At 44.8% G+C, this 26,418-nt stretch overlaps 2 protein-coding genes across 2 annotated transcripts in view; one reads left to right on the top strand and one right to left on the bottom strand.

The window, feature by feature from the left end:
* Positions 1-2,480, top strand: part of SLC9A7 (solute carrier family 9 member A7) — an 80,337-nt gene extending 77,857 nt beyond the window's left edge. The window contains exon 17 of the mRNA XM_065652077.1: positions 681-2,480. Coding sequence (XP_065508149.1) covers positions 681-929 — 249 coding nt within the window. The 3' untranslated portion in view covers positions 930-2,480. The remainder of the gene's footprint in view (positions 1-680) is intronic.
* Positions 2,481-19,411: 16,931 nt separating this feature from the next.
* CHST7 (carbohydrate sulfotransferase 7) lies at positions 19,412-26,034 on the bottom strand. Its single transcript, XM_065658497.1, has one exon. It carries the CDS (start codon positions 25,952-25,954, stop codon positions 24,533-24,535), a length of 1,422 nt encoding a protein of 473 aa, XP_065514569.1. The 5' UTR covers positions 25,955-26,034; the 3' UTR covers positions 19,412-24,532.
* Positions 26,035-26,418: the final 384 nt, after the last annotated feature.

Raw genomic sequence — 26,418 nt, 5'->3', positions numbered from 1 at the left:
TTTTAAAAGAAAATATATGAGAACTAGTTACAAAACTTGGAAGCAAGCACTTTCTTCTATCAGTCTTTCATACTTTATTGGCTCAGGAGTGTTCCCTGAGAGCTAGGTCTCTTTAGTACCAGGTAGGAATAAGCAGATAGTTTAAAAGAGTGTGGTTAGTTTTCAATCTATAACAAAAAACTGTTGAGGAAACCCTGAATATAAGTAATTTGGGCCTAATGAGTTCTTACTGGTTTGCATGAGTCTTTTACTAAAGAACTTGACTAATTAGCAACAGATACAACTCTGGCTTTGTATCTGGAGTGACTTAATTGTGCTTGGTCTGCAGTCTTTTTCCTGTACTGCCTTCTAAATTGTCATGCAAAAACCAGTGTAGGCTGCTCATCTCTCCTGTACTTCTGGTAAACTTCCAGTGCTATTAAATCTCTAGTTATCTGTTTCATAACCTAGTTCTTGGATTCAGCTTCCCCTCATCTCTCCACAATAGCAGTAAAGGAGCAGTAAGCCGATTTGCAAACACTGGGTTCAAGGTTATTTTTAACATTTCTTAAGGTGGAACTTTACCACTTACTGCTTCTGTATTGATTCGTAGGTAAACTCTTCTGTTCGGTTACCTTCTTGGCAAAGGCCAGATGTGCACTGTACAAAGATTTTGTCGTCTTTTTTTTTTTTCTTTCCAGAATCAAGAACAACTTAGAGAAGAGGATTCTGATTTTATTCTGAATGATGGTGACCTTACTGTGACATATGGTGACACAACAATAACTGCAAATGGTTCTTCTGGCCCCCATACAGCTACCACTAGCCTTGACGGCAGGAGAACAAAAAGTAGCTCAGAGGAAGCACTGGAACGTGATTTGGGAGCAGCAGATCATGAAGTTACAAGCAGGGGTACCCGGCTAGTATTTCCTTTGGAAGACAATGCATGATTACTGACTCAGTAAAAATAACTCTTGCTCTGTGGATGGATCAAGGAAGACTGCAGGCCACTGTGTCACCTGAGGTGGGGAAGTTTATTTAAACAGGTTAACACGCGTCAGTGGTTTTACTAGGGTCTGAAGATACCACCTTTTTTTACTCAAGATGCTGACAGTGAGGTTTTCTAAATGTCTGAAAATAGACAAATATGAAAACTGGTCATTCTCTTCTTTTTCAACCGTGTATCAAATCACACTATAACTCGCATGCTGCAATTGTCTCGTTCAGCTGCAGCAGCTCTCTCTGAAGAGAGGTACACAAAAACATTGTCACAGAACTGAGCTTGTCTTGGCATAGCTTGGGAATGTGGACAAGAAATATAAACGTGATAATTATTACGAGGTAAAAAAGGATGTGTGTGTATCTGAACGTGGAGAGATCCATTGTTAATGCCTCTCATGAGGCTGAGGAAACTATACAGTAAAATGGGACAGTATACATTAAGGCTACAGGTGCATGAATGCAAGACTGGGGAATCTGTTACTGAAAGCTGTACTTAATGTATTTCAGGGAAAAAAGGGAAAAGAAGACTTCTTCACTGGCCATGTGTTTAAATAGGAAGGCAAGGAGAGCTACTTGTCCTTTTAGCTTTGGGCAGCCTGACTATTAGTATTAGCCTAACTTCTAGTGCCTCAAAAGAAAAACATCCAGCTTCCTGTGATCTGAGACGTACCCGACCTGACACAAGCCTGGAGCCAGGCTCTCTGGGGTACAAATCATGAGGTAAAACTTTCTCTCCCTCAAGGTTCTTTAAAATCAGATTAAGATAGTTGGAAACGTACCTTGGGCTGGGAAAAAGAGCAGATAAGAGGAGAGGTGGGGGAAGAGAGAGAGAGAGAGGGAGAGGCAGTATTGAACTTCCGTGGAACCAAGAGGTTTCATATTGCTCAGAAGAATCCATGGACTCTGCTTACAATTCTTGTGTGTGATAAACAGCAAACATCTAATTAACTGGACAAACAAACACTGCTGGCTTTACCATTTGTGACTATCCTAAAAGAAAGGTGTTTACCCTTGTTCTCTTTTGCAGAGTAGCTGTGAAACTTCAGTGGGGCATTGCACAATAATGTATAAGCTACGGAAGTGGCAAACTGTAGTATCATCTTAAATGTGAAAAGGGAAAAATCTTTGCCTAGTATTTAGCCCACATAGGCGTAGGCTAGCTTTAACTTATTGCTAAATGCTTTTTAATTTCCAAATGAGGAGATATCATTGTCTTTGCCAGTAGCTGAAAACTTACACTTTGAAGAGCGGTTCAGCTATCTAAAGCATGCTAAAGTGTGATTTCATTCTCATGTCTCAAAAGGTTTATTTTTTTAAAGAGTTCTGTGGCCCACTAATGTGATGTAATATCGGTTTGTCTAAAAAGTGTGGTTTTCTTGCCGCCATTTCAGTTGTTCCTCTCATAAAATTGTGTGTGAGTAAATACCCACTCTGTTTTTCCTTACCTATTAAACTTACCGGGCAAACTTTGGTACGAGAACTTACTGCTCCAGAGAAAATTTGCAGGTGTATTGTCTGGTCTGCTTTCTTTCAAATGTGTTCTCTAATGGATGATCTACCTCTTTGTCTGTCCCTCCAAGATAAATTTGTAAAGGGCATTGGTCTGTAATGACTGTCTGGTGTTATTAAGAGATGAGATATGAGGAAACCAGAAGCTTTTATTTTGTGGAAAAACTGGAAGAGCTCTGAAAAAGAGTCTGAGCTCTGCTCTCAAATAGTGAAGAGCAACAAACCCTTATGAAGATCTCTGAGCTGGACAACTCCGTTTCTGTTCTCTTCTGCTTTCAAGGAACACAAAGCAGATAGCAATGATCCATGTTATTTATACTGTTTACAAGGCTTGGTGGGTTTTTTTCGGGTTTTTTTAAGTGCTGGCAGTAGTAAAATGTAGTTTCCTCCTAAATTACAAAAGCAATTGCATTCATTTTGGACAAGTCTTTAGCACCCATGCTGCCAATGCTGAGTGAGGACTTGACACTTCTACTACAATTAATTTGAGTTATTAGCTGAGTCATATGAACCAAATTTTGGGTTGATACAGTGAAACACCCAAAATAAACAGACTTAATACAGTGAGGTAAATCTTTACAGGCAGCTTGAAGCTGAAGCTTATGAAATCACTTTGGCTGAGAACTTAAAGCCTTATGCAGAGAGAGATCTGTTCTTTGGAAGAACGATCAGGTACAGATTCTGCAGGTAGAAATTCTGTTTCATTAACTTCCGCAGGAAGACTGAATCTCTCAAACATGAATAAACCATCCCAGTGCAGATGTTTCTCTGTGTTTTTAATTGCCATAGCAAAAATATACAATGGAACGAAGCTCACCAGTAAGCCCAAAATGTGGTTGTGAAACAGCGGCCAAAATAGATCATTGGTGAAGAAGAGTGTAACAGTCTAGATACACATTCGAAAAATACTTAAAACACTTATCCAACATGGTGAGTAGAGGCCCATATACACAAGTGTAATTTTTATTCATATATTACAACAATGAATTTTATTCCTTGATTTTCATCTAGTTTTTTTTCATTTTAAGTCTTCTTCCAAAGTTGGACTTCACTGCCAACAAAAGGTAAGCTAAAACATCTAGCCTCTTCTTGGTACTGACACTGATCCTTGTACCAAATTCCCAAGGGACTCCTTGACTGAAAAAGTGGGCAAAACAAAAACACCCTCCTTGTCCTGAAACACTGCATATTTCATCAACTCTCTAACATCCATTTTCTTGTGTATATCCTTTTGAAATAATAGTTTACTTTCAATTCCTTGCCAGTAAGGTCCTGAGCTGGCAAGAACTTGACCAAACCATACCCACAGATGTGTATCTTCTTATAAACTTGGTGTGAGGTTTTAAATAGAAAACACAGCTTATGATTGTAATGAACAGCAGTTGATACATATTGATATACTCTTCAAATTGGAAAAGATGAGCTGTAAGATGATGGTCTTCACTGAAAAAAAGTATTGCTATACTGGCATAGGATGTTGTGGTTTACGTGGCGGCCCTTGTATGTGGGACTGAGTGATTTGATTTTATTATTTTTTTTTAATTTTTTATTTTTTTAAATTTTTATTATTTTTTGTTTTATTTGGGGGGGGGTTGTTTTATTTTTGGGGGGTTTTTTTTGTTTTATTTTTTGGGGTTTTTTTTGGGGGGGGTTTTTTTTGTTTTTTTTTTTTTTTGCTTTTGTGGGGGTTTTTTGTTTTGTTTTTATTTTTATTTTTCCTCCTTGTTTTTCGCTTGCTGCATCGTCAGCTTACTGCTGAAAATCTTCACCTGAAGTTGCCAAGGAATCTGCTGACTTCAGTCCCTGGAGAAGGGCAAAATTGAAGTCCCTAATCTTATTTGGGTGCTTTATAGAAGCTAATACTGACAGTAAATCAAGGCTGGTTGGCAGTTGCTTGAGTTCCCATGCAAACAAATCTTTTTAATTTGCTTGTGTTAAAGGCCCCAGCAACCAGTACACTAACATTGTGTTTAAACAGACTAAAAATTATCAAAACCCTTCTGTGTGTTCATCTGTAATGTCTTGGGTGGAAGGGGAATTAGAAAGATTTTCATTTACAGGGTTTGGAAGAACACAAAAGATATCTAGAAAACCAGCATTTCTGATCTTTGCTTGCTGGGAAATTCCGTGTGTGTGAGCAATTATGTTTTCTGTCACCTGTGCAACACCGCACACATTTTGTGCAAAAAAGCAAATTCTCTTAACTTGCATGGGACCACGGGCAGTTTAATAGTTGAAGTTGAGTAGCTCTGAGCAGGTCCTCTGTCTGCACCACAGCAGCCTCGCTACCACCATGGGCATAACGCTGGATTTTTCAGGGTGCTTTTTGTTCCAAGCCCTGCTTACTCTGGCTCCAGCAGAGCTCCGATACTCTGGTCTTGAGTTCTCGGAAAGGAGGAACGCTCTGACAAGTGGGTTTATGGTGTACGTTACATGTCTGCTATGCAGAGAAAGGGTGCAGTGTAAACTACTTTTTCTGATAAAGACTGAACAAGGGTAAGGTATCACATACTTGATACTTGACCAACTCTGGCCCTGTTTCAAGGATGCAAGCCCTTCGGCCTACTAAAGGACCAAAAAAACTTCAATTTTTTTTCACTGAAGAGGTTGCCTTCGGGGAAAGGACTGCAGAAATTTTAACCTGGGGAGAAAAAAAATCTAAGCTTTTTTTAGCTAGACTTCCACAGAGCTCATCTGAAGCAAGTACATAGCAAAGGTTAAAATGATGTAGTCTACTACTAATATGATAGCAGCTATGTTTTACTCCTGGGAGGACGGAAAGACTTCTAAGTAGGAAGTCTAGCAACCTTAATAGCTAGCATGAGCAGCTTATAATAACTAGGAGGCCAGATCCTGTGACTTTATAATCAGTGAGACAATTTGTAGACTAGCATGGAAAGTATTGTTCTTCCTGTGTCAGTTCAGTTTAACTTGGAGTCCCTCTTCACACAGTATTGGTCAGAGGAGCTTCTTTGAGGCGAATTTGGAACAATAGAACCCTGGGAACTCATATGCTTTGCGTGCTTTTCAAAGAAAGGTTCAGTGTTTCTTTTAATTCTGTTTGAAGTAGCTCACAGGAATAACATGCTTGACCTCAGCCTTGGCAGAGACGGTCTCTGCCTCTGCGCAAGAGTGGGAATGGAATTTGAGTAACCAGCAGCCTCAACTTCATGTGCTTTTCTTTAAGATGCATGGGGGGAGGGTTTTGGGGAGAAACCAGAGAACTTATAGATGCATCAGCAGGGAGTATTCCTCTCCAAAATACTGAACCCGTGACCTGCTGAAGATGAGAAGCAAAGGGGAGGGTAAACCATGACCAGGAGGCAGAGACCAGCCAGCAGGACAGCAGGCTGCACACACTCAGTTTGGGGGATATAATGTCTCAGTCATAATCAGGGTCAGAGAAAGTAGGACAGAGCTGCTTAGCAGCATGAACACATTCCTAAGAGAAAAACACGTATCAATAGAAGAACAATTTCAAATGTGCCTATGTGGAAAAACCCTCTTTGTAAGTAGCCACCCGTGCAAACCTCATTTGCAGGGCAGGAGGAGAGTCTTGCTTCCAAGATTGGAGGAGGAGAGTTCAGTACTGCACAGTGAGAAACCACAGATGCTGCTTGGCCTGGGATTTTTGGGAGTGCCCTTCAGAGAAATAACTGCCAGTAGAAATAAGCCAGCAAAGTGAAAGAGAAGGAAAGTGTGGAGGAAATAGTGAATTACAAAGCCAGGAAATGGCTTAAACAGGCAGCTTTACTGTGGGAACAGCACTGTAAACAATTGTTAACCTTGCAGCACTAAATGCTAAGAAGTTTTGTGGACTTCTGCATATGTTATACTGAAAGAAGGGCCATGGGATAGTGCAAATGTAATTACAGTATTCCCCATCCTAATGCATAAAAAACTTGAAGGCTTTCACAGGAAAGCACCAATTCACTTCTACTCCAGAGCAACAAATGTAACTTTGAATAATTTTTTTAAAAATAGTCTCACATCATTACCATGTTTTCTTGAATGTAAAAAGCCTTTAGTAATTCAAAAAGTAGTTCTAGGGTAACATTAGTCTGATAAATGTGCAGGTGCCTTACAACACATGCATATATACAAACAGGCTATAAATGCTTGACCAGTCATTTGAGTCAGTGTTATAGGCTCAAATTAAATGTCATATCTTTATTTGATACCTGCAATTTATACAAACTTTTGCTTTGGAAATTAAACAGTTGTGATAAAATACCAGAATCAGTTCAGATTTTCAGGTAATAAAATGATCTGTCTAGTTTAGATGCATTACCCAATACACCTTTATCCTTTGCAACTTTCTTAATCAAAATCTATTTTGCACCAACCTATGCAGACTTGCAGACTTCCAAAATACCCTTGGGTTTGAAGATTTATCTAGGGACTGAAACTTAATTGGGAAAGACAGCTTGTAATAATTTAAACCAGGATAAAGGACATTTTAGGTTACCTGCACTGTCTATATCACAGAACTTGGTGGTGTAGAAAGGTGTCTGCAGGGAGGGAGCGAGCCCTGGCTTTTTGAATAACCTGGTTATGCAGCTATGGATACAGCCAGTGCCCCTCCCAGAGTCATGACTGTAGTAAAGAAGTAGAAAGCATTTATATTGGTGCATGCAAATGAGCAGCAATCTTAATTCTGGGGAAATTAAAATGTTTGGGTTAGTTCCAGCTTTTGTTAACATAACACTTTTTCACTTAATTTTCTGATGCCCCTAGTTTCCTGCATATATATATATATATATATATTTTACATTTTGGAGCTCGAAAGCATCTCATATAAACATATTGCATATGTATTTTAAAAAAAGGGAGGGCAGAATAGTCAGACTTCACTTTTGTGCCTGAGCACAACATCAAAGCTATGCTACATTGCTAGCTTATGCAAATTTGGTTAATTAGATAGTAATAATTAGAAATCCTGCAACTAAAGGTCACTTTCCCACTTTTATTTGGAAAAAACCAAATTTGCATTCCCTCAGAGAACGTCAATGCTCAGCTTAAAAGGGTTTTGCTGCAATGTTAAAATACTTATCTTTAGGCTAAAAGAAATAGATTGGACTTATTTTTTTAGCTAGTGAAATCTCTGAAGTTGTTATTACAGAGGCAGGGAGAAGTAGGCCGTGCAGTTCCACGTTATAACATATTCATGAATTTTATTTCCAGATTTTAGTTTAATCAAGGAGGTTATCATCCACTGTCTGATTCTGAATTTCAGTCCTAAATTGCCTGGCTGGATGCCTTGATGTTGACACAGATTAATACCAGAGAGGAGAAATACCAGAAGAGTTTCTTCTGGATCAGAACAGCTGATTACTAGCAGTTGTTGGGAAATAACAGCTTCCAGCACAAGAGGTCACTTGAGGTAAGTTTGTCTGATTTTAGTTTGGGATATTGGAAGTAAAGAAAGGGACATGACCCATGGCTGGTTTCGGTGGAGAAGGGAGAACACGAGCCGTGTAAGAATGGCCTAAATTTGTTTCCTTCCTTGAAGGGAAACGGACTGCTGTGCCTTTCCTTTGCAGTTACAGCAAATGTAACATTTATACAGTCCTAAAATTACATTTGGTCCTTTGAAGGCCACTGCGAGGCTGATGTGGCCCCCGGTGAAAATGAGTTTGACACCCCTGAGTTATAGTATGTGCATTACTCGTTTTCTGTCTATTAGCTCTGGTCTCTTCATAAAGCAGAAAATCAGAAGCAGCATTTTGTCTGTGTTTTTTATCAGTCTACCATTCTGGGAACTCTTGGCCTGTTGTCGTTTAAGATATGAACACATCAGTAAGGTTGCAGGAGGTGTCTTAAGGTTAATTCAAACATGAAAAGACACCAGGTATCAAAGCATATCGTGCTGTCCTAAGACTGCTCTGGTAGGTGTTCTGTCCAAAACTTTTGGTAACTTCTGTCCCCTTGTTACCAAAGCACCTGAAGCCTGTGTGGTGTGAGTGGTTCAAGCTAGGGGTGGGCCAAGTGCTGTGTCAGGGAAGGACGTAATATCTGGGCTGTTTCAAGAAGATAGACCCAATATGGTACAATTACACAAAATTTACAAATGGTTTAATGAGTTATCAAGTTTTAGTAACCTTTTTATAAATACATAATGTTCCTTCCACCTGCTGTATGGACATTATCAAGATGATAGTTGATAGTTCATGGTTGCAGAGGTATGGTGATTTCAAATTGGGTCCATATTTTTGAAACACCCTGTATATTAAGTCTTATCCTTCCTAGACACAGCATTTGTGTCCTGTGTGCAAGAAATCAGGGGTAACTGTACCAAATGTCTTCAACAATGCTGAAGTAACTATTGTAAGCAGAGGTTCAGTAGAACAGGAGCATAATACTGTACTCCTGATACGTTCTGTTCATCGTGTTGATAGCTACAGCAACAGCCATCTTTCCAATATTTGCAGTTTAAGCTGTGAGGATTTAAGAAGGACAACAACCCTCTGCTGTTTCAGGGTTTGTTTTTTTGGTCTTAAGTGCAAGGATGGCATGCAGGTGCTCCAAGCCCTAGTTTGGGAGCTGAGGATCCTAATGAGATTAAATAGCAAGGGATTATCGCTTAACTACCACAGTGGGTGGGGAAGAGGAGAAGAAGCAAAATATTGTGAAAGCTCACCATGCTGTGGGGATAGTAGTAGTAGTGGAGGAGGGGGAATAAACACCTGCTGGGCTTTCTGCCACTGGCTGATTTGTGTACAGACTTAGCTAAACATTCAATGGTGTGGAGAAGATACCGCAGTAATTTCAGCTTTGTTTGAGTGGCTGATGAGGGCTTCATCCACACATTCCTTTCTCAAGAGAAGAAATGCTAGAGCTGCTTGGAGCTCCTGCTCTGTCAACACGTTTCAGGTTATGTATGAAGATGGTGTCACCGTTCTAGGTCAGCAAAGTACTTCATCTTTCCATTTCTTTTTAGTACTCCCTTACTTCACACAGACCTTGGAGTCGCTGAGAAGTAGCAGGTACAAGGTGTTGTTAGCTTTTGTGGAGTTTGTTTTATGTTGAGTTATACCGTTAGTTGCACTGGGACAAATAATCTTATTTGTCATCTGTAGTCAAGTCAGAAATGTGTCATCTCTTCTTATTTGATTAATAGTAGTGCAAAACTTCCTGTGGTTGGACATACACATATCAACTCCATATTTCATCTCAGAAGTGAAAAGGGTAGATACTGGCAGGCCTTTCCTCAAGACAAAGCTAGCAACTGAACCCTCTTTTCACAGCACAGAATTAATTTGGGGTTCCCTTCCTTAAAATGTAATTAATGATTCTCACCTGAGAGCATCCAACAGTTGCTCTGGTATCCTTTTTATTTTGGGAAGGGCTGCAAGCTACAATTAAATTAAACATCATTATATGCAGCAATAAAACATAGATTTATGTCAACATGGCTGTGATAAAGAGGAGTTATAACTTGTAGCTCTGTTCTTAGAAAGAATGAATTATCATGCAGAGAAAGGATGGTATACTTCATTTATAAGAAGATATTTGGAAAGTCTGTTAGCAAAAAGTCTTAGCTCATGCTATCTTAGTCGCTGTAGGAAGAGGAATCAATCCGGATTAGTATGTGACCATTTACTCTTGGGTGTCTTTCTTTTCACTAGTTTTCACAAGGGAGAGATGTTGCTAGCAAGGTCATTGAGAGGTTTGTGCTGCTGGATCTGGAGAAGGGAGTGAGTAGGAGAGTAAAAAATGTGTGGGATACTCAGTTACCCAGGATTATGGAACCCATGGCTGATGGTAAAATGTGGAGTAGCGCTTAGTGAAAAGCACCTCCAACCATAAAAGTGCAACTGCCAATGAAATAGCTGTTTCCTCATAAGAAAGAGCTTGGAGTCATTCTGGTTAGTGTTCAGAAGACACCAGGAATGATTTAAAAGGCAAACAACATTGGGAACTGAAGTCAAAATCACAAACGTTCTGTTGGTCTATAAATCCCCTATCTGTCGCTGGCATCAGCATCGCATGTAGCTTTGGTCATCTTTGAAAGGACATTAGGAAAAAAAAAAAAGGTCTGGAGCAGGGCAAAATGGTAACTAGAAGTACAGTGCAATTATCATGTGATTAGTAAACACCTGGGTTGTTGGTTGAAGAGATGGCAAAGGAAGATCTGATACAGTTTTGTAAAATTAACAACGTTCTGGCAAAGGAGGGAGGAAATGGTGATTCACCTGTCACAAAACCAAATCAAAACCAAAGGCAATGTCGTTACCCTAAACAAATAGTGAAACTTGATGTTAAAAAGCGCATCGACAGGTGCAAAAGTCAGCGCTTCCAACAAGACCAGTTGCACCGATGGCCCTTCAACACGTTCCAAACCCGGCGTCTGCCTGAGGCACTCCCCGAGCAGCTGAGGAGCTGGGGCAGGACTAAAGGACGTGTTCCATGGCGTTACTTTCGCCAAGCGTGGCCTGCTGGCCTGGGTCAAGTCCCACTGCCCTGATGTTTTTCCCCTTGTAATCTGAGTTTTGCAATGAAAGAGACGGATGCTGGGAAGAGGTGCCTTGTGTTAACCCCTCTGCTGAACCTGTGTGGACCCCTGGGGAGTTGGGGCTCCGGCGCAGAAGCTGCTCGTTAGTCCTCTCCAAAGCAGGGATGCAGGGGTGGCTTTGCCCGTCTTCAGGGAGGACATGAGCCTAGACAGAATGGTAATTCCAGGGTAAGGTACCGGTGAGCAATCTTATTTATCTTGCATTATCTTATCATTCATTTTACACCAAAACCACACTAGTTGCATACAAATTGAGGAATTTGTTACCGTAGTGACCAGTTAGCACTGGGATTATTTTTCAGCTTAATGAAAACAGGAACTTACACCTCACGGTAAATATTTCCCTCGCACCTTGCACTTTTTCCAGGAGAACACTGAAGAAATGGGTGATTCTTGGTAGCTTATGAAATCTCTGGCTCACAGTATGAGCTCCTCTGAGCAGGGATGGGTTTCCCTCATCCCAGTGATGTAGTCTGAGGGCTTTGCTGCACTTCGCATGCAGTGAGTCACTTCATTGTTTTTTGACAGCAGTATGAACTACAGAGACAGCAAATCTGAGCATGAAGTATTACAGTTCCAGCGGAATGAGGGGAAACCCATCTTACGCTATCCTTATCTCGTTACCTCCTGGAAGCAGTGTCTCCAGTCATTAAGAGCTGCTGCATTTTGACTGTACTTGTCCATTCTAGTCAACAATGAAGTTTGGTTTTTTTTGTTTTAAAGAGACTGGGACTTGTTTTAGGAAGAAGCAGTTCTTGATCCATTCCAGATGGAAAGTTTGGCGTGTGACTTTCCCAGCTCACTGTCATCCTGTATGTGCAAAGTGGGCGCTTGCTGACGAGGTGGGGCAGGTACCTCTGGCTGCTTTTGGTGAGGGCAAACTGTCCCCTGCACTGAAGCTCATCCTGAGGTCAAGAAGGGAAGCTCTGCAGTGAGCCTGAAAGTGAGGAGCATGTCAGGTTTTACAGTAAGAAATAGGTTTTAGCATCTGTGGGAAGACATGAAAGCTTGTAATCAGGTAAGTTATGAAGCTCAGAACTGTTATTTAATGAGAAAGGGACTCTTCTTCAACATTACCAAGTGTTATCTTGGAAAACTGATATCTAAGAAAATTACAACCATTTCCTGCCTACACCACAGAGCCCCTTTGTTCGGGAGGCCCAAGAATTGATGCCTTTAACACTACTTGTTTTCAACTTTTTTGGTTTTGTTCAATCCAAATAAACCATTCTTCCTTTGCTTTTGCAAAATGTTTTCCTCAAATATGTGGGCACTTTCTTCCAAAAATAAGCTTTTTAAGGGTACTTAAATTTTCAGTATGCTAACATCAGCTGAATATTTCAATTGAATCAAACAAAAGGGGGGAGTGGAAATAAATATAGGAGATGGTGACTAGAATTAAACTGTGCTTGAAGAGCTACAAACATTCTGCGCACTGTTTCCCCCAGCCATTTTGCATATTCTTAGATATAATCAATAAAGGATGTGTAAGTGTTTATCAGACATAGCTTCTGTTCCAAGATTAACACACCTACGATATGACTGAATTCAGTATTCTCAAATAAACTTAATTTTCTTAACTCACCTCCTATTTTCCCTAGCCAAGAGTAGGTTCACAAAGTATAAACTATTCCTGTGAAACTAATCCACAATGCAAGACAAAGTGATTTCTGCAAAGCAGAAGTAACATAAGCCATGTGTGGTTTTGAAGTTAGGAGTGATTTTCTTCTTTTTTTTTTCTTTTTAAGAAGAAAAAAGTGACCGCTTACATCCAGTTTTGTGTCGTATAATGCTTGAAAATCTGACTTCTTCTAAATATACTATGTGTTGTGAGCCATCTCATCAATTAAATAAAATTATCAAATGCATCTCTATTAAAAACGTTAAACAAAACCAAGTCTGCTCTCTTGTTATGGGACAAGAAATAGTATTTAAATACTAAATGATCACATACAACCTGAAAAAGGGAATCATAACCTGAGGTAAGACTACAGCCATCTCAAAAGCATACTTTATTCTAGAAAGGATGAGTAATTAACCACATGCCATGGTGTGAAATTTTCAATGCCAACCACAGTACTGAAATGTGCCTGTCTTTCTCTAGAAACTCACACCTCATCCTAGAATCACAGAACAGTTTGGGTTGGAAGGGACCTTCAAAGGTCATCTAGTCCAACCCCCTGCAATGAGCAGGGACATCTTCAACTAGATGAGGTTGCTCAGAGCCCCGTCCAGCCTGGCCTGGAATGTCTCCAGGGATGGGGCATCTACCACCTCTCTGGGCAGCCTGGGCCAGTGTTTCACCAGCCTCAGTGTAAAACATTTCTTCCTCACGTCCAGCCTGAATCTCCCCTCTTTTAGTTTAAAACCTTTACCCCTTGTCCTGTTGCAACAGGCCCTGCTTAAAAGTCTGTCGCCATCCTTCTTTCCAGCACTGCTTTTAGTCTTTGTACTAAGAAGAGGAGAGACCTCTGTGCAGTTACATGCCACCTCTCATGACACACTAGTCACCCTCCACAGAACATCATTCCTGTCCTATTACACTGGTTAGTTTGTGAGTTTTTCTTGTGTGGCGATGGTGGGTTTTAAAATGGCAAATGGGAGTTGTTCTCGCTGGGAGGCAGCGCTTTCCCAGTGTGCTCTGCTGTGCCGGAGTGGGATTTCAACTGTACACATCTGTGGGTCAGGCTTTTCAGCCAGAAGTAGGAATTTGGGTTTAGACCCCAGAGAAGCAGCAGCATTGAGCGGTTTAAGGCAGTCAAAGGGAGGTGAGCCCAGGGGTGCATAGGTGTAGTTTTGTCCACTGGACCATGGAAGAGAGTCTGAGTCTCCCCAGCCGTGAGTAATGCCCACGTTGGTAAAACCCCACTGCAAAAACGAACAGGACAAAACATGATTTACCCTGGCTATTGGTATTTAGAAAGGGAGGAGAAGGGAAGACCATTAAATGTAAACAAAACCACCCCCAGGTTACCAAAAGCTGTGGATAGCTGCATGCTTCAACAAAGACACCACACCTGTGTGGGGCAGAGGCAGCAGTAAGGAAAAAAAAAAGTTTCTAAAAGCATCTAAAAGATGGCCCATCCTGGGCTTTTATCCCAGAAAATTTGCAAAGATGGATGCACGTCTATTTCTTGTAGAAGTTCGCACTTCATTTGGACGGTAATACTATGCATGTATGAAAGCCCATGGTTACAATAATCAACCTGGTTTTACCTTTTGGCAGTTATTCCAAAACCTGACTGTCCAAAGGATGTAAACTTTGCTCTATATTAATTGCACTTATGCTATTACAGGTATTCAAATTACTGCTCACAGTTACATGCTTCTAGTAGTACATCTGGTTTAGTTTAAAGGAGTAACTATCACCTTCCCTAGATAACTTTTACCTTTACTGATTTAAAACCACTAAACACGGAATGAACACTTCATGCATAGAGCAGTGATGAAGACCTGCAGACATTCAGAAATAAGTCTCAGGAATTATTCTGTAGGGCCCTGTACTGCTTCTGCATTCCCCAGATCAAAGCATCGTTAGAAGATGAAAAAGTTGTATTAATTAAATGTCAACCTCAAAATCATTCTAGCTGTTCCGTAACAGATCACAAGAGACTTCTCTCCTGCTTAACCTTGAACTTTCTGCTCCCATTAAATAGTAAAGATTTTTAAAAGGACCTTTATTAAAGGCACAGCCTAACACTTCAGAAGGGTGGGGTTTTTGCCATGGGGAAGGGGCAGCATCCACCTGCTCTGTAGCCAGTAATGGGGTTTCACTCTCTGGCCCCGCCTGGGCAGCACAGCCTCTGGGAGCTGGAACTCCTCCTGGCAGGAACCCGCAAAGCCGTAGGTACAGGCACGGCTGGGCACGCTTCGACACCTTCAAGCAACCTGAAACTCAGTTTAAGAAACAAGCTGAGTTTATCCAGTCTTAAAATGGCTTACTATGTGTTTCCTTCAGGGTTTGGATTGCCTGTTTACAAGCAACACGTTAACCTCCAGTGGAGAACTATTAATAAAAGCAGCAGGGTGGCCATTTTCCAGTGCAGAAGTATCAAGGCCACAAAGGTGATTACAGAGCCACGAAGATGATGAAGGGAGTGGAGCATCTCCTGTATGAGGAAAGGCTGAGGGAGCTGAGTCTCTTCAGTTTGGAGGAGACTGAGGGGTGACCTCAGTAATGTTTATAAATATGTAAAGGGTGAGTGTCAGGAGGATGGAGCCAGGCTCTTCTCGGTGGCAACCAATGATAGGACAACAGGCAATGGATACAAACTGGAACACAGGAGATTTCATTTAAATTTGAGAAGAAACTTCTTCACGGTGAGAGTGACACAGCACTGGAACAGGCTGCCCAGGGAGGTTGTGGAGTTTCCTTCTCTGGAGACATTCAAAACCCACCTGGACACCTTCCTGTGTAACCTCACCTAGGTGTTCCTGCTCTGGCGGGGGGATTGGACTAGATGGTCTTTTGAGGTCCCTTCCAATCCCTAACATTCTGTGAAGGCAGCTACACATAACCTTTTAGTGCTTGGTAAGAGTTTAATTCCTTTCCCATTAAGGAACAAAGGTTCAAGAAATATTGGTTAGTTACCTCCACTCTGAATATAACTTAAAATTTTAAGTTCTTAGAAAAGCCAACTGACACAAATAATTTACTAAGAATTTACCGAGTATCAATAGGAAGATAGTTTCCAATTTACAATTTAAGGTGCAAAATGAAATTCATGCTAAAGTGACTCCTCATTTGCTACAGAGTAAAACCAGCAGTCAGGATCAGAAAGATGCAGCTTGAGGCTGGGTCCTGCTTTCTATCAGTTTCCATGTCTTAGAGCAACCAACAATAAAACACAAAAATCTTTGTGAACAGCCAAGACCAAGTTTCAGGTACACAAAAGCACCTCTTCATGCAAGAAACTGAGGTTATATAAATAATAACTAAAATATTTATGTGGTGACATTAAGGCAGAACTGGGAGTAGCTCTGCAGCTTGAGTCAGGCGGAGTGTGGAAGTTGCTCAATATGAAACGATGATGAACAGACCAAAATGCTTTATCAAAGTGCTTTATCAAAGCAGGAATTGTTAAATCGAGGCCTGAATTGAAAACTGATTGGGGGTTTTGCTGTTCTTGTGTAAAAAAAGAATCGTATCATCATGTCCTTGTGGTAAGACCAAGTTAGCAAAGAGAAATGGCAGCAGGCTGTTTCCTGCAGCCAGTAAGTGAAGTAACAGGCTTAAACCAAATGATTCAAATAGATGGTAGAAAATGTTTTGTAACAGTAGATGTACTGACATATTGGAGTAAATGACTGCTGGAGGATAGGAAGTCTCTCTCCTTAATGGTTTTAAGAATAACTTGGGGCAACTGACAAATGTCCCATCCTATCATTTTTAAATCTGTGTGAGATAAAGTTAGGTATCACTAATTGTTCTTAAATTAGTTTTCGAAAATAAAGGGGGGAGGAGACCATTCACCCAAGTCCTCCCTTCTCAAGTAGCGGCTGAAGTGACTGTGAAAAGCCGAGGAAAGATTTCCAAAACTTCCATCAGAGAAGCCTCTGCTGGACTTAGGGTGATCTTCCACAGCCCTTTCTTGTTATTTTAACAAATGCACTTGTATCTTTGCTGCACTTGAAATGCTATTCAATGCACACCTGAAACTCACGCGGTTTCATGCACATAAATAAACAAGGGGCTAATAATTTCACAGATCTACAGCGAAACATTAAAAGCAGCTCCTCCGCAGCTTGAGCAGCGCTGGGGCTGTCAGACCCTACACTTGCCGACCCAGCTGGGATTTCCACCCCTTGCAAGTGAACAACCACACAGCTTTTGCTTGTCCAAACACATGCCGCCTTTCCCTTCCCCTCAGCTCCTGTCTTCTCGAAAAAAAACAGGGTAAATATTACGGAGTTGACGGTATGGGATTTGTTTTCTTCTTGATTTATTTTACAGCTCTAATATATTTTATTGCAATCCTGGCAAAGTCAAAGTGCCAGATTTCCTGCTAGGAAATGTTATGAGACATTAACCTGTTGCAGAGCACTCCAGAACAAACTATTTTACAACATTTCCATGAAGGTCAGCATCGCCTCCTTTCCACAGATCACAAACAAAACATACAAAGCATCTTTAAACCGGGGGCTCAGGTCTTTTTGTACATTAGAGCCGATTTTTCAGAAGACTTCGGCACTCTGTACAAGACTTTCCATGGATCACAGGGCTCCTGGACCACACAGCTGCATATCTTGCCATAGCGTGGTTGTCTACTGTATCAGTTCCTTTCTATTTCTAAATTAATTGAGCTGTCTTTTAAAATTATTTGTCTTTTTTCCCTCCCTTCCTGCTCCAGAGCCACACTGTTCTCATGGTTAAAAAAACCCCACAACACCTTCTTCCAACTTCCAGGCTGAAGTGATTCACTGCTCATGTACAAAACTCTGTTCCTATGCCAGTATTGTTTGCAGCTTGATTACCTCTCTCCCACACGGCTGCTCATGGGGCTGTGCACCACTGTCCTCTTTCAACCTTGACTTTGAAGCTTAATAAACCACACAGCTCAGTCTTCCCAAGACATAGGGCTGTTATTTCACTTGACATTTCCCTGTATCTATTAAAAAGCTGAATTCATCCCTTTGGGACCTGGGTGGCTAGGACAGAAGATGTGTTAATGTCACCATACATTTGCCCTTTTCACAACTGGCTCACTCAGGGGTTTTGTCCCCCCACAAGCCCCGGGTGCTCCCCGACCAGGCCCACCCACAGGCTGAGTGCTGCTACAGCAGCTCTGCAAAGCCAGCTCCAGCATACCAAGTGTGTCACTCAGTCTCTGGCAGCCCCATACGGACTTGGCCTCTTCAGAAAAGCTAACTTAATTGTCTAACGTTTCACAGATAGTCTGGCGCCAGGGACTGAGTCCAGTTCTTCTGAGAGCTTTTGAATACCTCAACCATGAGACACTGCCCCCATCCTTTGCCCTCCTTCAGTCTCCTACCGGATTCCTGCGTGCTTTCCAGCTTCTGCCACAGACCGAGCAACACTCACAGTGCCAGACGTGCTGCATGACCCTTTCCTGCCCCAGATGGGTCTGACCTTGAGCATTGACCAAGTGCTGTAGAGCAGAAACACCAACAACCTGTGACAGATGACTGTCAAGGAGCACGAAGGGGGAGGCAGCAGATTCTTCAGTGCTTGACTTTGCAGCGCAGACATGGAACGTCTCTGTAATGCTGTGTGCCTATGAGAGGTTTCCTGGCATTTTTTTACAAGGCTCTTACTGAAAACAATAGATGTCAGTGATATACACATGAGTCATTGCTAGGACTGGGACTTTCAAATCCAGTGTGCGAACATCTGTCACTTGACCCAAGGACATGGACAAGGATCTCCTCCACACCCCTTTGTTTTGGCTGCTCGTGGTGACACCCACTGCAGAAGGGACCACAAAGACACTCCCAAATGCACCCCAAGTGAAGGCAACTGGATGGGACAGCTCTCACATCAACCCTTGTACTCAGAAGCTGAGCCTGGCAGTATTGGGAGACGAGGGAGGACTATTTTTACAAGCTTAAGCTTTACAACTTCAGTTTTGCAGGAGAGCGCTTCTTCCCATGCCTCCCACCCTGATGCTGCTGGGAGAGGAGAGCAGTGGGGCAGTTAATACATCACTTACGCAGAGGAGAGGAGACGAGTCTGGTTTGCTGGGGAAATGTGTTTGTATGGGCTGAGAAAGCACAGCAGAAGGCAAGTCGCTGCTGCCCTGTGGACCAGCACTCCACCGGAGGGGCTGGTCCACTGCCAGTTGATCGCACAGCCACGCGAGCGGGGAGGTGGGAAGACGCGATTTTAAAGAGCTACCGGTTTTCCCTCTACAATTTGGATTCTGCCTCCCCCTGAGCTCTCCCCCTCCATTTCCTCCAAACAATTCCCCTGGGGCAACCCACGGTGCCTTGCTGCAGACTGGCTCCTGGTCCCCACTTCTCCTCCCAGCTTTCTGTCTCCGTGTCCCTTCCTTCCCTCCCACATGCTCCTACTTGCCTTTTCCAGATAAACCTGTCACAGCTTCCAGCTGCCCCTTCTCATCAAATCCCAGTCCCTCATCCCTCTCACACCCAAGCCCTTTGCCAAACAAATCCCACTCTCTACAACTCAAAGGCAATTCCTTTCCCCTGCCCCCTTGTGTTTATCTCATCTGTCTTCAAGGCGTTCTCCTTCTCACCTATAGCCCTTTCCATTAGGAAGCACTGGAAGGCTGAACGCTGGATTCAGAGGTCTTCTTACGTGGCTTTGATTCCCACTGCCATATGTCTTATACCACACCGAGCTTTTCTATGGGACAGACAGAGGTTTGAGCATGCTCACTGAAGATAAAACCAATGCAGATTTTATTTGGTATAAAATAAACACACACACACACACACCAAAACCACTTTTACTGAGCGCATGCTATCTGTGTGGTTTTTTTTTTTTTTACAAACATTAATGTATTTGGCCAAATCATTATAGAAGGCAGAGGTGAAAACAAAACCCAGGGGACATTGTCTGCACAGAGGTCATTTTCCCTACCCAAATTGGAGTTCCTGTCCCAAAACACTGAAGTGACAAACGATTTCAAAGAAACATCTTTGAGAGTATTTGAACATAGGCAAAAGACCACCACATCCTAACCCTGGGTTCAAAAGAGCACGCACTGTGTTGACTGAACTTCCCCAAAGAGACTTGAACATTAAGCCCCAGATGAAAAGTTTCAGCCTAGGTACAATCAGTTTGGCAAAGTTGGACAACTGGAAACAGGGTGACAAATTTGGAAGCACCGCGGGAAGACCTGATTCTCATTTACCAGGACCAAGCAATGGCGATGCAGGTGCTGTAGGTCAGCAGCAGAACTTAATGCCTCAGTGCTGGGAGCAGGAATTCCCTGGGACTCAACACCCAGACATGCCAGAAGTGCTAAAACATCAATCAGCTTCCAGCCACTTGCGTGGCACCGAGACTGCGCAAGGTACGCCCCAGCCACATCAGCAGGTCCCTCTGTCATTGAAAACCACCACCTTAACAAGTTTGGATTTACCACTAATCTCTTTAAATCACAGTCAAAAGAAGGACAACCCAGCCCCACTCTCACACACACACAGAGCCAGTGAGGCGCTGAGAACTTCTATTAGTGTAAGATTTGCTTTGGCAAGTGTATTTTTCCCATATCCTTCTCTACGATGGTCAGTGTCATGTTGAGTTAAATAGGAATGGCAACATCTAAGGTAGTCCCGGCGCTGCATGGATCACAGGGCAATTCTGAGAAAAGACACACACCGTTCACACTGTCCCTGTACTCCAGGTACCACCAGAGAGCATCAGTGGCAACTCTTCATGTTCAAGAGAGGAACAGAACGTGCTGTCAAGGTTGCTGGTGCTCAGTCTTTCAGCTCAGTTCTCCGCTGAAATGTTGTTTAATTGCATTACCATAATAAACGCTGAAGTTCTGCATTGTTTTTTTAATCATCATGCTGACTGAAAGTGGCAATACTGAGAACTTAGAGTAGAAACTCAGAATTTTTCTTGATGCCCAGACTGATGGGGTGGGGTAAGGGGGAACTAAAACAACCCATGCAACACTGAAGTTGTTAAATAAGTAACTTCATGACTGTTTAATACTTCTCAGAGGATACTTCAACTGGGATAGCTACTGAACTATTTCCATAGCATTTGAAGTATGTGAGTACATTCCATAGGTATCTATGAGGACTCCACCAGTAATGTTCTAGGGAGGGCAAGTAACGCAGGGGCTAAGCCATTTCTTGGCCTTGAACTTCAAGCATTTCTCACAAGTATGTTGGTACAGTTGTCTCACCAAAAGCAACAATTTAAATAGTGTTGTAAGAGAGCAATTAACAATTCCACCGTGGAAATATCACAGCCTTTTACGTACAATTATAGTACTTAAGTTTCTACCTCCCTTAAGGCAAACATACGATGATCAAAAGTTAAGTAAAAACAGACGACAGAAATAAGCCTTGTGAGCATGTCAGCTTTGTTCCCATTTCCCATAATGACTCCTTAATATACTAAAGTTGTTAATTCATCATATGTAATGTAGCACAAGTAGGTATTTTTCCCAAATCTCACTCTGAACTACTAAAACTCTGTGGCTGAGTCCTGCTCCCAGATTCTAGGCCTGCCAAGTTTGGCTTGTCTATAAAATATGTTTATTGTTCCCTTGCTTATCATGCCATCCTCTGCTCCAAAAGATGCTGTTACGGTTCTGTTTTCTGCATCATTCAGTAGAAATGGGACTTGAGTTCAAAATTTCGGTTGAGCCCATTAACTGTAAAAAAGCTGATGACTGAGCCATAAATGTCCATCTGTTCTCAAAGTGCAGTTTAACCACAGGTGTCCTGCTTTCGGCAGGTTCTCCTTACTCCCAGAGACCTCTGCCAGCAAAACTCAGTGTTGGTTGTCCTAATCAGACCTGTTTCCACCTTTTCAGGTAAGGATCAGCACTGACACTTGACAGTAAAAGGGTTATACTTTTTTTTTTTTCTTCAAGGTATGGGTTACAAGGCTGACAAGGATATGCTGTAAGCATCCTGAATGACGCTGACACCACTAAAACACCTTGAAAAGAAAAATGAGATGTGTTTGCTGGCGAGCCTTAGCTGTCCTCCTTAGGCCGGGGAATTTTAGAAAGCCTTCTAGTGACCAAAGCACACACGTCACAACATCAGTCATTAGGCAACCACCATCCAGTCTTGGATGCTCTTGTACATCCTGGTCTAAAATCCCAGTCTGGGCTACTTACGCCCTTTTCAGCTTTGGATATTCCCTATGGGTTGTTTTAAAGAGTCTTCTAATGAACTCAGGTGCCCTGAATGCAAGCCAGGAATTGCACTTGACATATTTTGTACACTTTGCTCACCAGATCCCTTGTCACAGTATATAAAAAAACCTACAAGAACAGCTTGGGGTGAGAAAAAAATTGAATTAGTCACTAATAAAAAGCAATTGTGTTAGTGAACAACTTCCACTGAGAGAAGTCCTGATACAGAAGATGCATCTATGTCAAACATAAAAACTGCTTCAGAAAATACGAAATATTTCGCAATTAGTGGATTTCTTCCCAGCAATAAGCATCAAATTAAGATACATGGGAACATTTCTTTCCTCATCATGATGAACCAGTGTAAGTGAAACTACACATGTATTTCTAAAAACTTCTTATGAAAGACATTTCCAGCTGAAACAGCAAGATGAGATTCCCTGTCAAGGTGACGCAAACGCTGAACAGTTGCACCGTACAAATCTGTGACTGCGACTTGCTAAAAACAAATCAACAAGATATACTGGCTTTTAATCTCCCATAAGAAAATAAGTACCGTATTGTCTTTTGGAATGCAAGAAAATCTTATTTTCTTCCCAAACCTATCAGTACAAGCCAGGCTGGATGTACTCCCAGAAAAGCTTTCCAAGTTATGTTACCTGACACAAGTTATCAAGGCATTAATACAAGTACAGTCCATCTATACAAATACCATTATTAAATACTACTAGAACACCCAGAGACAAATTTTGGTCTCACAGTGCCTGTGAGAGAATACAGAAACATCGCCTCAATAACATGAAAGGTTGTTCCAGCAAAAAAAAAAAAAAAAGTCTCTGTAATTTTTACTTCAAGCAGACATGAAAGGATGCAGAATTACATGAAGCATGTTACCGTGAAATGGATACTAAAAAACATTTTAATGACTATACTTCTCTGTCAGATAATGAAAGAAATCTGCTTCTTGTGCCAGTGTTCTCTCAGGTGGCAGAGTCAAGAAAGGACAAGAGCTAAAATAAAGGAAGGTTCATCCTAACTCACTGGCACGTTTTACAGCACAATATTCAAAGGGCAAAAACCTACAATGCAATTCAAACGTTCCCTCCAAGATAAGGTCTTTGAACTGCCTTTATTTCCAGCACTTTATATAAATACTGCTTTCTTCCTCATCCTGGATTATCCTCAATTTGAAGTTCACATTCTCATTTTGTATCTGAGGACTGCATGTAACCATGCCTAAGACTTCATGTGGGGCTGTTTAAATGCTGCCAGACTGTCATGGACTCAAAAGCAGTCTCTGAGAGGTTACAATAACACATCCCTAAATTACAACTGAACCTTCTATCCCCAAATTAAAAAATAAAGAAAAAATGGTACTCACACATACACACAAACACTCATACCCTTCTCATACAAGTTGCAGGATGCCTACAGGAAAATGTAGTTTTAAAAGCCAAAATGAAACTTAGGTTTTTCTTGTTCATCGTTGTTTTTTGGGGGTTTTTGTGTTGTTGTTTTTTTTTTTTTAATAGAAGCTTTTATTTGTAAACTCCGTGGTTAATTTGTCTTAGCCTCGTTAGGAAACATTTGCTTTTGTCCAAGAGCTGCCAGCTGAGAGGATGTTATTGTTCGGAAGGGATGTGACCAGGAGGACCCTGTGCACGGCACAATGTGTCAGCCCAGAAGTGAGGGAAGAAAAGTGATTCTCTCATCTGGCTGAGAAAACAAAATGGAAATTTCAAGTGATCGCCTTCCAGTTACAGTCACCCCACGTGCGTCCCCAAGCAACATGTTAGTCACCTGTATTTCACGTGAGTGTCACCACCTAACTATATCAATATATTAGAAAATTCTACTTTATAAAGAAATACAGATTTGTTTAGAAAAGCGAAGATTTCTGCCACAAACATCTCTGAAATACATAAGCAGTCAAATGCTGACCCCCTCCGCACGACCACTCACCCCACTGCTCCAGATGACAGACACAGAGCTGGGTGCGGTGCCCCTTCCCTCGGCTGGTGACCCCTCCCCAGAGCATCAGCAGCCCTCAGGGACACAGACCATCCCCACAGAGCCAGCCGGCCGGGAGCAGGAGAGCCGCGTCCTCCGCATGGCAGGCACCCTCCTGCCCATCCAGGCCTCCACCGGCCTCTGCAGCCAACCTCACAGAAGCACCTTGTACGCGCTTCAGTAGCGACACGACAGAGCCGAGCGTGCTTCGGTGCTCAGGAACGGTGATGCAACACCTTCCAAGCCCTCCGGTTCCTTGCTGAGAGTCTTCACCTGGGGGATTTTTAAGTTTTGATGACTTTTTTTTGAAGAACACCCATGCATGGCGCGCGGTCACGGCTTCACGTTGAAAAGGCTCCGAGATGGACGCCGTGCCCACAGGACATCTCTTACCAAAGCTCTGTCTTAAATAAAACATCCGCCGTGCCCTGCTCACACACCCCGGCGCAGCGTGGCCACAGTCCCCAGAAGAAACGCAGGCCCACCGAAGCCGGCGGTGGGAATGGGGGCCCAGACCCTGCAGAGCTGCCGGCACCTGAGGCGAGGCGGGTCTCTCCGCTTCCGCCAGGGCTCCTGCCATGCCATGCCATGCCATGCCATGGCAAAGCCGGACCCCGCCGCCCACCCCGGGGCCCGCCCGAGGCGCTCCCTCCGCCCGGCCCCGCTCCGCCGGCCCGGCCCTACGCTCACCTGGCGGCGGGCTCGGCTACCGGTCGTCGCCGCCGCTGAGGGGGTAGGCGAGGAGGCTCATGGCCTCGCCGCAGGCGGCCTCCACCTGCCGCACCTGCTGGCGGCTGAGGCGCTCCCGCCAGGCGTGGATGGCCTCCCGCGCGTCGCGGGCGGAGATGAGGAAGGGCCGGTCGGAGGAGTAGGCGGCGCCGCGGGTCATGTTGAGCACGAAGGTCTCCAGGGCGGGCGGCACCGGCAGCCCGGCGAAGCGCAGCAGGCGGCGGAGCTGGGCGCGGGGCTCCCGCACCAAGTCCTCGTAGCGCAGCTGCGTGTAGCGGCGGCGGAGCCAGGCCGGGGCGCGGCGGGCCAGCAGCAGGTCGCGGAGCCAGGCCTGGCAGATCACCTCCAGGGCGCCGCCGAGGAAGAACTCGGCGCGGTGCTGGGGCTGCGGCGCCCGCCCGCCCCCCAGCAAGCCGGGCGGCAAGAGGAGCTGCTGCTGCTGCTGGTGGCGGGGCGGCCCCCGCGGCTCGGCGCGGTGGCGGCTGCGCAGCACCTGGATGCTCTCCCGCAGCAGCGCCTGCCTGGCCTTCAGGCGCGAGTTGTGGACGGCGCGGGGGTCGCGGAAGAGCTGGACCACCCGCAGGTTGAGGCCGGGCTCCCGCAGCAGCGGCAGCAGGGCGCCCAGCTCCAGCAGCCGCACGTCCTTGATCACCACCACCGGGTACTTGCGGCACTCGGCCTCCAGCTCCCGCAGCGCCCGCGGCGGGCACGTCTCCTCGCAGGCGGCGCCGTCGACGAGGCCGATCTCCCCGCGGGGCCGCGGGGCGTCGGGGCAGAGCGGCGGCGAGCAGATCACCTTGTTGGTCCGCCAGCCGAAGATGCTGGCCGTGGTGAGGTTGGCGGCGGCGGGCGGGGCGGGGGCCAGCGGGTCCCGGGGGCCGGGCGGGGCGGCGTAGAGGCGCAGGACGGAGAAGTCGCATCGGAAGAGGGCGCGCAGCATGTCGCGCAGGGCGCCCTGCAGGCTCAGCGCGTCCCCCGGGTAGAGCGCCTGCCACAGGTGCCACATGGGCTCGTAGAGGTAGAAGACGTCGGGGTGCTGGTTGAAGAGCTCCCCCAGGAAGGAGGAGCCCGTGCGCCAGGTGGCATGCAGGTAGATGTGCCGCTTCCCCGCCGCCGCGCTGCCGTTACCCGCCGCCCCGGCCGTGCCGCCGCCGCCCGCCTCGTCCTCCTCCTCCTCCTCGTCCAGCGACGGCTGTCGCTGCTCCCAGCCCCACTCGCTCAGCGCCTCCTCCAGGCTGGGGCAGCGCCGCAGCAGCGGCTCCTCGTCCTCCCGCCCCCGCCGGGCGCCGTAGTCCAGCGCGTAGGGCACCAGCAGGAGCAGCAGCAGCGTGTACAGCACCAGCACGGCGGCGAAGCGGCGGTGCTCGCCCCGCCACCGCCACCGCCGGCGGCCCTTCATCCCGGGGAAGGGGGGCCGGCTCCGGACCGCCGGGGCTTCGCAGACCCTCTGGCTGCCGGAGGGCAGCTCTTCGCGGAGAGGTAAAGTTAGCGGCGGCGGCGGCGGGGTGTGAGCAGCGGGCGGCCCTCCCCGCCGGGGAACACGCCCACGGGCACGCCGGCCAGGCTCGGGGCCGCCGGCCCGCCCGCCCTCGCCGCCGCCTCCTCCTCCTCCTTCTCCTCCTCCTCCTCCTTCTCCTTCTTCTCCTCCTCGTAGCGCGACGCGGAAGCGCCCGCACCTGCCCCCGCCGCCGCCGCCTGAGCAGCCGGTGCGGCGCGGGCTGCTGCTGCTCCCGCTGCGCGGGGCTCCGGGCCGCCCCTCGCCCGGCCTCTCCCTCGTTCCCCCCCACCCCGGGCAGAGCCGGAGGGGCGGGCTCGGCACCTCGGGTATCACCCCCGCCCGGGAAAGGGCGCACCGCAAAGGAG

Source organism: Caloenas nicobarica, chromosome 1 (genome assembly GCF_036013445.1).
Source record: "Caloenas nicobarica isolate bCalNic1 chromosome 1, bCalNic1.hap1, whole genome shotgun sequence".
In the NCBI taxonomy this organism is placed as follows: domain Eukaryota; kingdom Metazoa; phylum Chordata; class Aves; order Columbiformes; family Columbidae; genus Caloenas; species Caloenas nicobarica.
Note: the sequence above shows the minus strand (reverse complement) of the source record. Positions and strands in the feature narration are given on the sequence as shown.